Source organism: Periophthalmus magnuspinnatus, chromosome 5, assembly GCF_009829125.3.
Source record: "Periophthalmus magnuspinnatus isolate fPerMag1 chromosome 5, fPerMag1.2.pri, whole genome shotgun sequence".
NCBI classification, from domain to species: Eukaryota; Metazoa; Chordata; class Actinopteri; order Gobiiformes; family Gobiidae; genus Periophthalmus; species Periophthalmus magnuspinnatus.
In genome coordinates, this window is record NC_047130.1 from 9,553,442 (window position 1) to 9,568,033 (window position 14,592).

Sequence of the window (14,592 nt, forward strand, 5' to 3'; positions counted from 1 at the left end):
AGTACTTAATTTTACAGGAGCAAACTGGAACATGTCCGTCTCCACTCTCCATATATTTGTTACTAGGAATGTATCAGTAACTGAAATACTGTGAATCGTATCGTTAAATATCTTACAATAATATCGGGGCTGTCATAATAAGTTTGATTTTAAGCTCCCTTGTTTAAATACATAATTTTGTTTCAGCAACATCTAAAAAAACAGAGAGAACTACATTGACCATGATCCTTTGCTCCATTTCAGTGCAGACTACATGATGAAATAACCGTTAAACACTTTTGAATCGTAATGCTTTGGATCATAGCAGTAATGATTTGCACTAAGGTCTTGTCGAGGCATTTAAAAAAGGAAAAGCAGCATATGATTCTGTTGTCTCTCTTATGTCATACTATGTGGTTTGAATGTTATTACGGCATTGTTACCATTACTTTTTTAAACATGCAAAAATACATGTGTATTCAGTACTTTGGTTTACTTAAAATAATTTGAAGCTCAACACAGAGGACTTGGAATTGACTTCGACTTGTGGGCCACTGACTTGACTTGGGCTTGACTTGAGGCCAAAGACTTGAGACTTATTTGAAACTGGCGAAACAACTCAGCCCCACCTCTGCTTATGTCATCAATTACACATTTTTTTTGGATTGAAGATTGTGGCTTACTATGGATCAGACTTGGACGACTGAGGGATTACGCAGCCATTTTTTCGGATTATTATAAATCTCAAATAAAACCGGGATTAGATTTGTGGAGATTTTAAAATGTAAACTAGCAAAGTTACGTTCACTCAAATGTGTTCCAGCTCCACAGTGTGTTAGTTGTATTCACCAATAGTGGTCCAGCAATGGAAGGAGTTGATCCACGGAATTTTGTCTGCTTTTTAAAAATCGTTATAGCAGATGTTAAAATATTCTTGTTTGATAATTCCATAGGTCTAAATATGGAATTTTTAACCCTCAAGTCCATATAAGTAGTACAGCTTGAGATCAAACTAGTGTCAAACTACTTTAGGTTGGGTTTATTCGATTTAACATAGTGTAACATGAAGCTAACTGAAAATCCTCTGAGATGTGACAGCACAATCCTGAGCTCTGTTTTTTAGTGCTTGTATTGATCCAGTGCGTATTGCTGTGTTTTCCAGAATGACCTGTCCCTGCTGAGGAGCTCGTGCTCAGAGGAGACCCTAGCTGTGGAGGAGGTTCTTGGCAGTTTTGACTTTTTGTCCCACGACCTAAACGCAGACGAGGATACGACCTCCTGTTTGGGCAGCATCAGGCTCAAAGACTCAGGGTCAGTCCTTGTACACTTAAATCAATCGTATGGGTGATTATCTGCAGTTCAGCTTACAGTTCTAGTTATTAGCGTCATTGCCATCATTCCTCAGAGCAGTTTTTCCTTCAGATTTGACAAAGTCTCTTGGCCGTTTTCAACTTAAAAACTGAGACCAGGTGACTACGCTGTGGAACTGTCGTCATGAAAGAAACTGCTGCATGAATGAGCTATTTAGTCAACAATGAATTCTGATTTAGTCCTATATTCAAAATGGGGCTTATTCTGGCTGTAATCAACACTCTATTAAGTCATGTTTTAATCCAAATTTGGATCTGTGTTAGTCTTGTTTTAAATCTGGCTTAGGTATAAAGTAATGCTTGTACCTGTTTGCCATAGCATCAGTTCGATTAAGGAGAGCACCCTGAGGAGCTTGGGCATGATCCCCCGGGACACTGCGTCACAGGAGGAGTTGGGAGTCGCCCCGCTGACTTCTGGAAACTGGAGTCTGGACCAGGCCCTGGAAACTCACCTGGACATCTGCTGCAGTCTGCTCCAGGTAACACCAAGGTTTAAACACTGGATTTTTAAGTAAAATTGTATCTAACGAGATTTTTGAAGAATGATCTGGCAATGAAAATGATCAATTTTCTCACTATATTGTCTCTCTTTGTTTGATAAGCTTGAGTCTTAAGATTTAGTACTATTTTTGTGTCAGATGGCATTGATCAGATATATTTATGTTAATTCAATTTAAGTATTTCAAACAAAAAATATAAAAATTTCAATAAATAAAATGTGGTTGATCAATATGTGGTAATATTCTTACTTCTACTATGATTAATATGAGATTGTGTTCAGCAATATTCAAAACTGCAATTATAGTGCTGAAGTAATAAAGTTGTTAATTTTACAAACTGATGGCCTCATGGTGTAACTGCTCCGGTCATTTTTGGCCAAATTGAGTTTTTCTGTCTCTTCAGACGCTGCTGCATCTGTACGTGACAATGGCTCCGTCGTCGAGCAGTCAGAAAGATTTTTACAGTGAAAAACAAAACAAAAAATCAAAAACGTCCCAATCATCTTACTGACTGCAGTTTATTTTTGTATTTTCTCGAAAACCTTGAAAACCTGACATTTAATATTAACACTGCAGGCCTATAGAATACTGTGAATGTGATGTCATCTGAAAGTGAACAATAGGACGCTTTAACACAGGGTGAAAAGTACCAGAGGGTCCCACTAAATCTAAAACATTCCACATGTATATCAGAACAAAGGGACTTCACGTCAAAAGTCTTCCTGTGTACTCTCTCAGGTGTTGCGCGTTACGGACAGCGCCCCCTCCAGGCAGGATCTTTTAGAAGAGGTGTCACTCCAAACCGAGGCACTGGACAAAATCAACTCTCTGCTGCTGCAAAAGAACGACAACATCTCAGCTGAAGACAGTGAGTTTGGAGAAATTGTGCCATACACCTTCACTTGAACAGTTTTTGAGAGATAGATGGACTAATAATACAAAATTATGTGTGAATGAAACAAAACACAACTCCAGGTATGCTTTTGAGGAGGTAACAACGTTTAAAGGTGCACTATGTAACCTTTGAAGTGGAGAGCCTGCCACCTGCTTAGCTTCATAGAAATGTTATTGCTTTACCTGGAATATTGCACAGTATGGCATTAAAGTTATGTACCTCCATGGAGACAACCAGGCACCACCACCAGATCAAGTTACAGGTCAGATCTGTGGAGAATCAAGCCCAATCGCGGTAGGAATATATGTTTTTCATGGAATTTGAGAGCTAAAAAAACACCTGTAATTGAATAAATGATGTAATGCCTAATGACGTCTCCATGGAAACAACCAGAAAAAGTTGTATAGTGCACCTTTAAGTGTAAGTACATGTAGAAAGAATACAAAAATGTAGGCAATGTTTTAATTCATTCACATGTCTTTGATTATTTTATTTAATTTAATAATAGTATTCACATATTTTATTGCAGGGTAAAACTGGTACTGCTGGTTAAGTTGTTGCCCACTAATCAGATGGTTGATGGTTCAAACCTAACCTGACCACATGCTTTTGTTCTGTCCCTGGGTAATACACTTCACACACCTAGTCTGTTACCATAGTTTTCAAGTGATGTAAACCTAGGATTATTGCCATAGTAATAAACAATTCAAATGAAAAACTGGTCAAAAGTCCTGAAAATGGCATCCAAAACAAGAAAGAGTAAATTGAAACTATTATTATTTTATTTTCAATAACTTAATTTTAGTGTGTGCTCATTTTAATAATATCTTTCCTCTCCCCTAGTCCTCCCTAAAGCTCAGAAGACCCGGGACCTGCTGCAGTTCTGGGAGGACTGTGCCGATAATGTCATGTCTGCTCCCTTCTGTTGCCATGCCGACAGCTTCTCCCGATCACTGCGGAAACGCTACACGCACAAGGTGAAGGCCAAGCAGCCCGGACAATCAGAAAGAGGTACTTGTTTCTTTGTTGTTGTCTTTTTTATAGCAAAGGTAAAGGGTTACATCAATCCAGCAAACCGGGATGGCACTGGTTAAAACTTATATTCAGAAAATTTGGCTTATGCAGGATTGTGCTAGACTAAACCATGACTAAACCCGTACTAGATTTGGGATAAATCAGGTGTAAAACAGGTTTAAACTAGGACTAAACCAGGACTAAACCAGGTCTAAACCAGGTCTAAACCAGGTCTAAACCAGGTCTAAACCAGGTCTAAACCAGGTCTAAACTAGGTGTAAACTAGGTCTTAACAAGGCATTAAAATTGTCTAAATTAGGTCTAAACGAGGTCTACACTAGGTCTAAACTAGGTCTAAACTAGGTCTAAACTAGGTCTAAACCAGGTCTAAACCAGGTCTAAAGTAGGTCTAAACTAGGTCTTAACAAGGCATCAAAAAGGTCTAAATTAGGTCTAAGCCAGGTCTAAACGAGGTCTACACTAGGTCCTAAACCAGGGCTAAACCAGGTCTAAACTAGATCTAAATCAGGTCTAAACCAGGTCTAAACTAGGTATAAACCAGGTCTAAACTAAGTCTTGACCAGGTCTCAACAAGGTTTACATCTATAATGAACACGGACTAACTACACACAAAAAAACAAACAAAACATTATTATATTAAGCAAAGTTTTGCTAACAAAAACTTGCATGCTGACAGCTCATAGTTTGCAGATGATAAAAACACTTTATAATTAGATGCAGATTATACACAGCACTCTCATCTAGACCCTAGCCAGAGCTGCTTTTATAATATATCTGTGCTGGGTCAAAACAACTTTATTACATGAAAAAATGTCCTCTCCCAGTCTTTGCTGAGCTGGTGCAGCAGGTCGTGTCGGTGTGCAGAGCCGTCCCCAACCCCTGGACCTGCGCCAGCCCAGAGCGGCTCACTGTGTTCCAGCTGTCCCTCTACATGAAGCGCTGGAGCATCTCTGACCTGGGGGAGCACATCTCACAACTTTCTAAAGAAGGTGGGCATCACTGTATGTAACATCATAACACAGACAGACAGATAGACAGACAAGTACACAGACAAACAGACAGAGTTTAAGAGTTAACTATTTCCTCATCAGTCCTCAACACCTTTAATTCGTTAATTAGTTGATCATTTTATCAACAATACAGGCTCTGAGTGAAATATGGGACAGCTGCTATCCCTATGGGGACAAATAAAAAACAGCTAAACTGCAGATGGTAACCCCAAACATTTAATTATGGGTGTTTTTGTTCCTCATAACTAACTAGAAAACCAAACTATCTTACTGTGAGTATCTGACACATAACGTGGCCGAGTAACACCACCTGCTTGTCTCCATGGAGATAAGTTTAACGCCATACTTTGTAACAGTGGAGACAGTCAGTTGGAATACCCTCCACCTGAAAGAGTTCTCGTAAGTTCTAGGCCTATTTCAGGAAATACCATGGCGAGCTGTCCAATACACCTCACAAACTGCCTTCACTGTAAGCACCAAATTGCTGGTTGTCATGTTGCTAAATGTCATCACTTTTTCTTCACCGATTTGCTTCTAACTATCACACAGAGCTCAATTCAAGACTTCAAAAGGAAAAAGATTTGCACCTTACAGTATAATATTATGAAACCTTACCCATGCCACGATGTCCAAAGGTTTGTAACAGTGGTAAAAGTCTGTGTACGTCTGTATTACGTTGCAGAGTACATCTTGTGGTCTCTGCGCGGGCCTAAGAGGAGGAAAGCTCTGAACAAACTGAAGCAGAGACACTTTTGTGAGCTGCTGCCCCTCAGACAGACCCTCCACACTCTGGGCTCTCTGCAGACTGACCCCCATCATAAAGTGTGTAAAGCTGCGGCGAACTGTCTGAGCAGAGCTGCGAACAACAAGAGCTTCAGGAAAAAGGTACGCACAGGGGAGAAGTCAAGCTGGTAATGTAAGAATACAAAAGGGACTGTTGTGCAGGTGTTTTTTTTCTGAGGGTTGGCACTTGTCAATCAAACATGTATTTAATTATATATATTTTACACATTACTGGGTTTCAGATGACATCACAACTTTCTATAGACGAATAATATTTAATACAGATGCGGGTCAGCAATAGACTGTATAAAAAAGTGGACTTAGCAACGATGTCAATCAAACCCGTTGCTAATGCTAGCCGGAGCGATGATTAATGTTCATGTCTTGAGTTACGGACACAACAGCGGAATAAAAACACCCGGATCATGTAGCGTGGGTTAATATGAACATTTTAAGATCAAAATGACGTGGCTCACCCCAGCATTTACAGAGAGAGAGGCCACAGTTTTTTAATGTAAAGTGAATTGGAGCCAGATCCGATGGAGCCGAAAGCACGCCCATGATCACTCCTTATTTAGAATGGGGCGGCTAGCAGGTTAGCTATATCCATTTATATACAGTCTATAGGGGCAGCTAAAATGAATGTTGTTGAAATGCTGTTTTTTGTTGTAGTAGAAGAAGTTAAGAGTTCTAGTCACTTATAGAAAGCGTCAGATTAAGCATTTGTGGATTTACCTTTTGGATGTTTCATGGCAACGTACAATGTAATCAATAGGAAAAACTGGTCCTTGTCCCGCCTTTCTGAATATGACATCATCAAATTTGAGAATCTGAAAACCCCCAATAGGAGACCTGTTCCATTTGAATAACAATGCGTATGTTTTTATTTCATCACTGTGTTTTTTATTAAACATTTACCTTTACTTGAGAACATACTGAATGTTTGCTCCACCTCCTCTTCGTATCTTTAAATTACAGAACAATCCAAATCTCACATTTTCTGCTTTAAACTCTGAGTATACTCTGAGTATACTCCGAGTATAGCTGCTGCAAATACCCACATGTTGAATCAGATATAGTCAGACTTAACTTTTTAGTTTCCCAGCTCTGTGGAATTACATAGACCCTGTAAATTGTTTTCACACCACTTATACTATGTAACCCTGAGCTTGCCCTTTGACCTTTCCAACATGGCCGACATGTCTTTAAAATGGCACCCATGAATAGGAAAAAGCCATGTGACTGGAACATGTGAATTGGTGCTCTTGGGCAAGACACTTAACGAATTTATCTTGATTTTTTATAACTGTGTGATTGATAACTGTGGATATGTGTCACACTTTATTGCCACACTGAATGGACCGAAAATATTCCAAAAAAACACCAGGAACCATGGCATGTCTTTACACATGACACATGTTCAGTTGAGTGTTTTCACAGCACTTCACTGTGTCACGTTGCCCTTTGACCTTTCCAACATGGCTGATGCAAAAACAAGTGTTGAGTTACAACTTATTATTTGTTAAAACAATAACCTTGAACTCTGACCACCCAACGATATGAACAAATAGTACTTTTCAGTTTTGTCTATCTGAATGTAGCATGTACATCAGAAAGTAGTAGTAATTGTATACGTTATACTAGTGTAATGCTGTTGTCCTTTTTGTTTCTAGGCTGTCGTTTACTTCACAGAGAGTCTGAAGAGCTCTGACGCTCTGGTCCAGCAGTGCTCCTGTCTGGCCCTCAAATGTCTCAGGGTGAGTCTTTATAGAGCACACATACTGAGTTTTATTTTGGCTTCATAATACTAGCCATTCGATTGATCTGTAATCCTCTTTCTTCATCCAGGTGCAAACAATATTTAAAAAAGAGAAGTAGTTAGAGTTTGTTGTGATTTTTTCTCAGCACTCCATCTTGAGAAAGAAGCTAAGCAGGGTTGGGTCTGTTCGCACTGTGCTGCAAAATGATTCAGTGCTGCTCTGCTTTGATAAAATGCGAGTAGTTTATTATCGTAGGCTGAATATTGAGATTATAATCTAATTTCTTGCATGTTTTGCAGGCAACAGAGAGTGTGGACTATATAGCAGAATTATGGCGGTCGTCCAATGAGGATGTGCGCAGCGCTGCCAGAGAAACCATCCTTTCTTTTGGTAAATATACTCATCTTAATGTGCTGTACTTACTTTACTTCTACTTCTGGATATTTACATTGTTATCTTTATGTATTGTCCACAGGTAAGAAGGGCCATGCTGCGTTTCAGAAGATGGATCAGATTGACAGTGAACTGCAGGAGGAGGCCTACAGGAACCTGGAGACGGAGATCACCATTTTGTAGACTCCATGTTGAGGCTGGTGTATGGCCCAGCGTCAAACCTATGCATCCAAGAGCCAATCAGAAAGCTGTTCGTTGCGCCACGTACGTGCACCTCGGCCAAAATGGTCCAACATGTCGTATTTCCGCCATCCGTAAGCCCTGTGATTGGTTCATTCACAAAGACCATACAATTGACTGATTAAAAACATCTTATAGCAGCTCAAGTTTGGCACAGAAATGTCTGCATATGAGCCGAATATGATTGTTTATGATTGATTGTCACAGGATTCCCACAATGCACCTGGGCCCTGATTAGCTCCGCAGAAGCCTCTATGGTTCAGATCTGCATCGGGAACCATAAACCAGCTTTTAGAAAGAAACAGGAAGTGACACGGGAAATATGGAAGGATGGAAACTGCACTGAAGAAGAAATGTGAATGTTAGGGAATTGTTTTTATTTGGAAGATCATTTGATTTTTGTTAGAAAGAGAGGGAGGGACCAATTAAATGGACATTAAAGACATCCAGGAATGAGCCATATTATTATAACCACTTGCCTTTTTCATCACTGAGCTTTCTTTGGTCCACTTTGAAGAATACAGATCATTACACCCAAGAGCTGCACTAATCCACGACTAAACCAGGACTAAACCAGGACTGAATCAGGACTAACCCAGGTCTAAAGCTCCTCTGCAGACCAGCAACACCTCCACAAGAAGTGATAGATTTGGGAATTTGATCTGATTTGGGAATTTGATCTGATCCATCAACATAGGAGTATCATGTCTAAGTTTTATTTTAATATTTTAGCCATTTTACAACATTGTTTTTTTTCATCAAACACCTACCTAGAGTCTGTCGGTAAATGTCGGTAATTGTGCAAATTTTGCCTACCCCCCTCATCAGATCTCAAAATATTCACTTCCACTTTGTGATGTCACGAGGTGGTCAACCAGGAAGTCTTCACGAGATTAATTCTGATCATATTAACGCTCATATTACCTTCACAAAAACTTTACAGCTAGCAGCAAATGTTTAGCCTCATTTCAACTGCTTATCTCCTCAGACAGTGATGAGTTGTTGCGCCCTCTGTTGGCAAGGTGTTGTATATGTTCAGAAATAAATTACCTTTCCTTTTTTCTACATAAGATACTTTGGGTATAAACACAAAATGACAATACTTAATCATCCAAAATTTCAGAAAGTGTAAATATTATAATCATTGACACACACTCATAGACCAGTGCACACACATACTGGGTAAAGTGTCTTGCCCAAGGACACAACAGCAGCGTTAATCTGTGGGAGCTTTAATCACACTGCCAACTTGATCTGACCACTCAAACTGCCAACCTTTGGATCAGTGGACAACACTCAAACTTTAAGCAGTGATTATATGTATTTTTGTATTTTATCTGTGCCTGTGTAATAATGTCAGTGTATTTGTATCACATTAGTCTGTTTACATATTTATTAAGTAATTTGTACAGTTGTATTTTTGTAATTTGTATTCCGTTTATGAATACTTGTCAATAAATGAGTGTTATTTCTATAGTACTTGTTATTATTTTCCACTATAATCACTCTAGTAGTTTTATACAGATATAAAGGGACAATACTAAACTATTTTCTGATCAAAGTTCTAACATTGTAACTTCAACAAAAACATACCTGGAGTTGTGTTTTGTTTCATTCACACATGTTTAACACACAAACCTTACACATTAAGACTGAGTTCTTCTCTCAGACAGAAACACTCTGTTCCACCTTGTGATGTCATGTGGTAAAACAGGAAGTGCTCCACTGTGTTTTTAAACTTCATACACCTTCACTAGAATCATTTGGATGATTTCAGCCCAGGAATTTCCAGTCTGTGTTAAATAAAAGGTAAAAGGTAGCTGTTAAGTTGAAACTAAACTAAAAAAAATCACAGCTTCATGACATCACAAGGTGGAACAGAGCATTTTGAGATTTGGAGATGTAGACAGACTAATAATAAAGTGTTACTCAAACATGTGTGAATGAAACAAAACACAAATCCAGGTGTGTTTTCAAGGAGGTAACAGCGTTCTAACATGGCTTAAATCCTACATTCACTTTTTCAAATATAAATTCATTTCTGTTAAATTATAGTCCTACATGAAGACGTTCAAGGCTAATGAAAGAGCAAATCTATTTTTTCCCCATGGCTGAAACGTCACGTCTTCAACAATATATCTGTGATAATATTCCGTGCTGTTTTTAGCAGTGTAAATGGGAGATGAGTCGTGCACTGACTCATTTCCAGGTCTGGGCCCTGTTGGTGTTGAAATGGATTTTTACCAGTGAATGAAGCCATCTAGTGGTCACAGAGGTAACTGCAGTTTGGTCAACATTGTTTTTCAGGACAGAATTAAACAAATATGGCCTTAAAATCAACATCATACAATTATATTACTAACAAATTCTGTGTATTGTTTGATAAAGCAGATTTTCGAGTAAATTCTCTAAATTAATGATTATGCAGTGATTAAAATTTTCATGCATTTTCAGTTTTATTTTTTATATTTTTCCCCTAAAAACTAGAACTGACAATATGTGACCATAAACTCAACTTTATAAAATTCTACTCCTAACAAATTCTGTGTATTATTTGATATAGCTTTACATTTTGAGTACGCAAAATAAGTTAAACAAGCAAATATGTAGGCTACCACCACTGTAGTTTCATTTGGTAGGCTATTTCTATGTAATGACTCACATAGGCCCACATACACACTTTAAAGAGTATTTTGGTTATATAAAGCTGCATTGTTCCATGTCTGTGCTCACAGAGGACTAAGCAGGTGATGAAAAGCCAGAGCCATAGAGCAGGTGGTTGCTTCTGGGTTGCATCATCCACAAAAACAGGCCACGGCTCTGGTTTGGTTTATATCAATGTAATGCACTGCGGTTCTGCCTCTGCGTGATTCAGTGTATCCACCACTGGAAACATGACAGCCATATTGAAATACTGCGATGTGAGAAGATATATTTATGAAAGTTTCAACTCAATTTCTGTTTTTTGTACATTTTTAAAATACTCCTCAATACTGCAAAAAACACTAGTACCATAATACAACTTGAATAATATTGTACCATGACGGTTTAGATTGTTATCAAAACTATACTAGGGATGCACCAATATAAATACTGCTTGTCTTCATGGAAATGCTTAGCCGGGAATGTTCCACGCTATTGCATTTAAGTTATCTATATTGCATTCATTCAATAAGCTGTTTGTATTCATCAGAAATATCTTGAAAAACATGTATTTTTACTGTGAGTGGGCTCGCCTCTCCACAGATGTGAACCCGCAACTTATCTCCATGGAGGTAGATATATTTAACGGCATACTGCGGAACATTGCATCTTCATGGAGACAAGCAGGTGGCGCACACTACACCAGTAAGAGCAACTTAAATTGTGTTTTAAGGAAAGAAATGTAATTTTCAATCTGCACTGGTGTAGGTGGATATCAGCCAGTACACAAAGGTCATGTTTAAAGCGGTACACATTCCTTTGCTTCTGTTTAGCTGTGTATAATACTCATAGAATTGTATCTGTAGCCTACTCATCTCTTTTAAAGATTTAGTTTTATTTACTCGTTAAGGTGTGGGTATATCCTGTTACATATACCCGAGTAACTTTTTAGCACGTTTCACTACTTTTAAAACACCATGCTTTTACTCTTCACGCTTCAGCAATATATTTGACAGTATAATAGTACTATAATTGGAGTAAAAGTACAATTACTCTTCCCACTGTGAGTAAATATACAAATGACAAAAGCTTTATCTTGACAATATGAAATTATTTGAACGTTTGTGTTTCTTCAGATAAGAATTTTGGAAAGACAAATTTCTTAAAGGTTTTGCTCTTCCAATTACATTCATTCACTTTGGTATTATTGTGAAGTAACAGTTCTCTTAAAAGTACATTTTTTGGCTACTTCACCACATCTTTTTTGTGTTGTGATTTTTTTATTGGACTTATGTTTTCTACAGAGAATTTTGCTTGTAACTCAACTTGTTTTACCATTTCCCGATACTTAAACAAACTTCTATACAGCCATACAAAAACTAAAAACACATGAATCTCTTTGAAGGAAAAAAAACTTTATTTAAATTAAAACCAAAGCAACAGTGCAGCAGTATTGTGTATTGTCTGCTACAGGGGCTAGCTCCACAGCTCACTCACCAGTAAACACCATAAACTGTGTGTGATGACAACAGAATACTTAAGAGATGATAGAAATAACCAACAGCATCGAATACACAGCGCTTAGGCAGCTCACCTCCCATAATGCATCCAACAGCATTCGTATTGCTTTGTGTGGTGAAAATACTGACCACTTTAATTTTGAGGCCTCAACACGGTAAGGAGATATGGACAGTGGTGCTAGTTGACATGAAAATACAGTTTGCAACTTTAAAAAGATGGTAAATGGGAAAAGAAATTTTTAAAAATCTACAAAATGTGCCTATTTACAGTCTATTCCAGCCACTATGGATCTTAACGTTTGTATTTTATCCTGTCCTACTTGGTCTATTATAAGTCCTATGTTATTGCAAAATTGACTCTTATTCATGTTATAATGTTCTTAACTCATCAAAAACACACCTGGAGTTGTGTTTTGTGTCATTCACACATTTGAGTAACCATTTATGTGTCCACATCTCCAAAACTCAAAATGCTCTGTTCCACCTTGTGATGTCATGAAGCTGTAATTTTCAAGTTAACAGCTCCTTTTACCTTTAGTTAAGTAGAGATTGTCAATTCTAGTTCTAAAATTATCCAAATTCAAGTGTAGGTGGAGCACTTCCTGTATGACCATGTGACATCACAAGGTGGAACAGTGTTTTCTGAAAGAAGCCTCAATATGCAGGGATGGTGTGTTAAACATGTGAATGAAACAAAACATCTCAGGGTGTGTTATTGATAAGGAAACTATCTTATAACAGATAAGAAAATAGTGAAACATGGGCCCTTTAAAATGAAAAAGGTTTTTCAAAGTTAAAGATAATCACTCAATTTTTTCAAAAGTCCTTGCAACAAATGGACTACCAGAAAGACGCCATTTTGAATTTGAAAAATACCTAGTCTTCTATTTTGTCAAAATTTCATACCAGAATTAAAAAATGTAAAATATTAGCAATATCTGTGCTACATGCTAGCTAATCACCAATAATAATTTTAACAAAGATATTTTTCTTATACTGCGTTGGGTTTAAAAATGCTAAAATGCAAGTACTGTCCATTGTTTAGGTTTACTCCACCTAAGGCCCATAGTGGCTAAAACATGCATAAAGAATGCAAGAGTGAATTTAAAACGTGAAATTGATCATAGTTGCAAACATTTTTTTTAACGTCAAATAGTGTCAATGGAAATCCTGTATTACACATTGGTCAATAATCAGGCCTTATAGAGTCTCCCCATCAAACCAGCATCTCATGAACACCAAACTATTGCACTACCTCTCACATTCACACGAGTCTACCCCTTGGAACAAAAATTATCAGCAATTTCATTTCAATCAACTGTTAAAATATCTTGCGTGGAAGAAAAAAAAACCTAAAAGGCAACCCATGCACTAGTAGACCACAAATGAACAGTAACAAAACAAGAGGTGAAACTTCCGCCGGGATTAGCAAAATGGAAAAAGGTGAGGAGATTCTTAAGTCAAAGCATCCTGGGTAATGTAGTTTTATGGGGTATTCACAGCATTGGAATTGATTGTCCAGTGTGCTCAGTTTGGGGACTATGAAAAAAAAAAAGACCATATGATTTGGTCAAAAAAAAGTGCTGGATTAGCCATCTGGCAGATAAAACTTTGCTAAAATAATTAACACAAAATCCAACTATAAGCAAGATTTTTTTTGTAATCTGCCAAATAAATCATTTGAGTTAAAATTTGTCAACTAATTAGTTAACCATTGCTTGTTGATGGACTAGTCTCTCTTTGTATAACACTGCCCGGCCGGACATTTTGATACCTCTATGATGTAGATTTTTGGTAGTTTCTTTCTTAAATAGTCTTTTCAACACATTTCATAAGTTTGGGTTCCATTTAGTCGTTTAGGGACTGGCGAACAGGAAATACTGAACAGATTTTGTTTTTTAACTCAAAAAATTTGAAAAGTGAAATGCTGTGTCATGTCTGCACGTGTTCCTCTTAGTTGAAGTCTCTACAGCTTGACCAAAAACCGCATTTTAACGTTTTTTATGCATTTTATTTAGTCTGTTCGTACAGCATGACAGCATCAGTCCCCCATCCCTTTTCTCACACTTTTTTCAGTCCTCCATTTTGGTACCCTACAATCACAGGTACTCCATTCTGGTGGCCTTTAAGTGCCCACTATAGCCGGGTCGTGGGCGGAGTCGGGGAGGGCGGAGTCGGGACAGTGGTACAGGAAGCAGTTGCCCCAGCAGCTGTAGCAGATCAGGAAGAGCGCAGCCAGAAAGACCAGGGCGCAGATTGTGCAGGGCTTCCTCTCCAACAGGAAGCTGAGCAGGTAGAAGCCCATGAACATGGAGTGGTTGAACCAGAGCGCCGGGTTGAGCGGCTTGGGGATAAGCAGTACCGGCAGCAGCCACTGGAGGCAGTACATGGTGGTGCTGTGGGCGAGGGTGCAGCGGAATGAGCGGAAAAGGTCGGGAGGAGGAGGGCTAGGTTAGGTCATCAT

The 14,592-nt window shown here is 38.3% G+C and overlaps 2 protein-coding genes across 2 annotated transcripts in view; one reads left to right on the forward strand and one right to left on the reverse strand.

The window, feature by feature from the left end:
- Positions 1–9,301, forward strand: part of ripor3 (RIPOR family member 3) — a 52,285-nt gene extending 42,984 nt beyond the window's left edge. The window contains exons 17-25 of the mRNA XM_055221944.1: positions 1,142–1,290; positions 1,669–1,828; positions 2,588–2,717; positions 3,588–3,755; positions 4,604–4,768; positions 5,472–5,674; positions 7,246–7,329; positions 7,632–7,722; positions 7,808–9,301. Coding sequence (XP_055077919.1) covers positions 1,142–1,290; positions 1,669–1,828; positions 2,588–2,717; positions 3,588–3,755; positions 4,604–4,768; positions 5,472–5,674; positions 7,246–7,329; positions 7,632–7,722; positions 7,808–7,908 — 1,251 coding nt within the window. The 3' untranslated portion in view covers positions 7,909–9,301. The remainder of the gene's footprint in view (positions 1–1,141; positions 1,291–1,668; positions 1,829–2,587; positions 2,718–3,587; positions 3,756–4,603; positions 4,769–5,471; positions 5,675–7,245; positions 7,330–7,631; positions 7,723–7,807) is intronic.
- A 2,714-nt stretch (positions 9,302–12,015) lies between these two features.
- On the reverse strand, positions 12,016–14,592 carry blcap (bladder cancer associated protein). Its single transcript, XM_055221704.1, has one exon. The coding sequence runs from the start codon at positions 14,515–14,517 to the stop codon at positions 14,254–14,256; it is 264 nt and encodes an 87-aa protein (XP_055077679.1). The 5' UTR covers positions 14,518–14,592; the 3' UTR covers positions 12,016–14,253.

Bases quoted from the DNA above. Each gene is read 5' to 3' on its own strand.
- blcap (XM_055221704.1), bottom strand. From the start codon at position 14,517: ATGTACTGCCTCCAGTGGCTGCTGCCGGTACTGCTTATCCCCAAGCCG.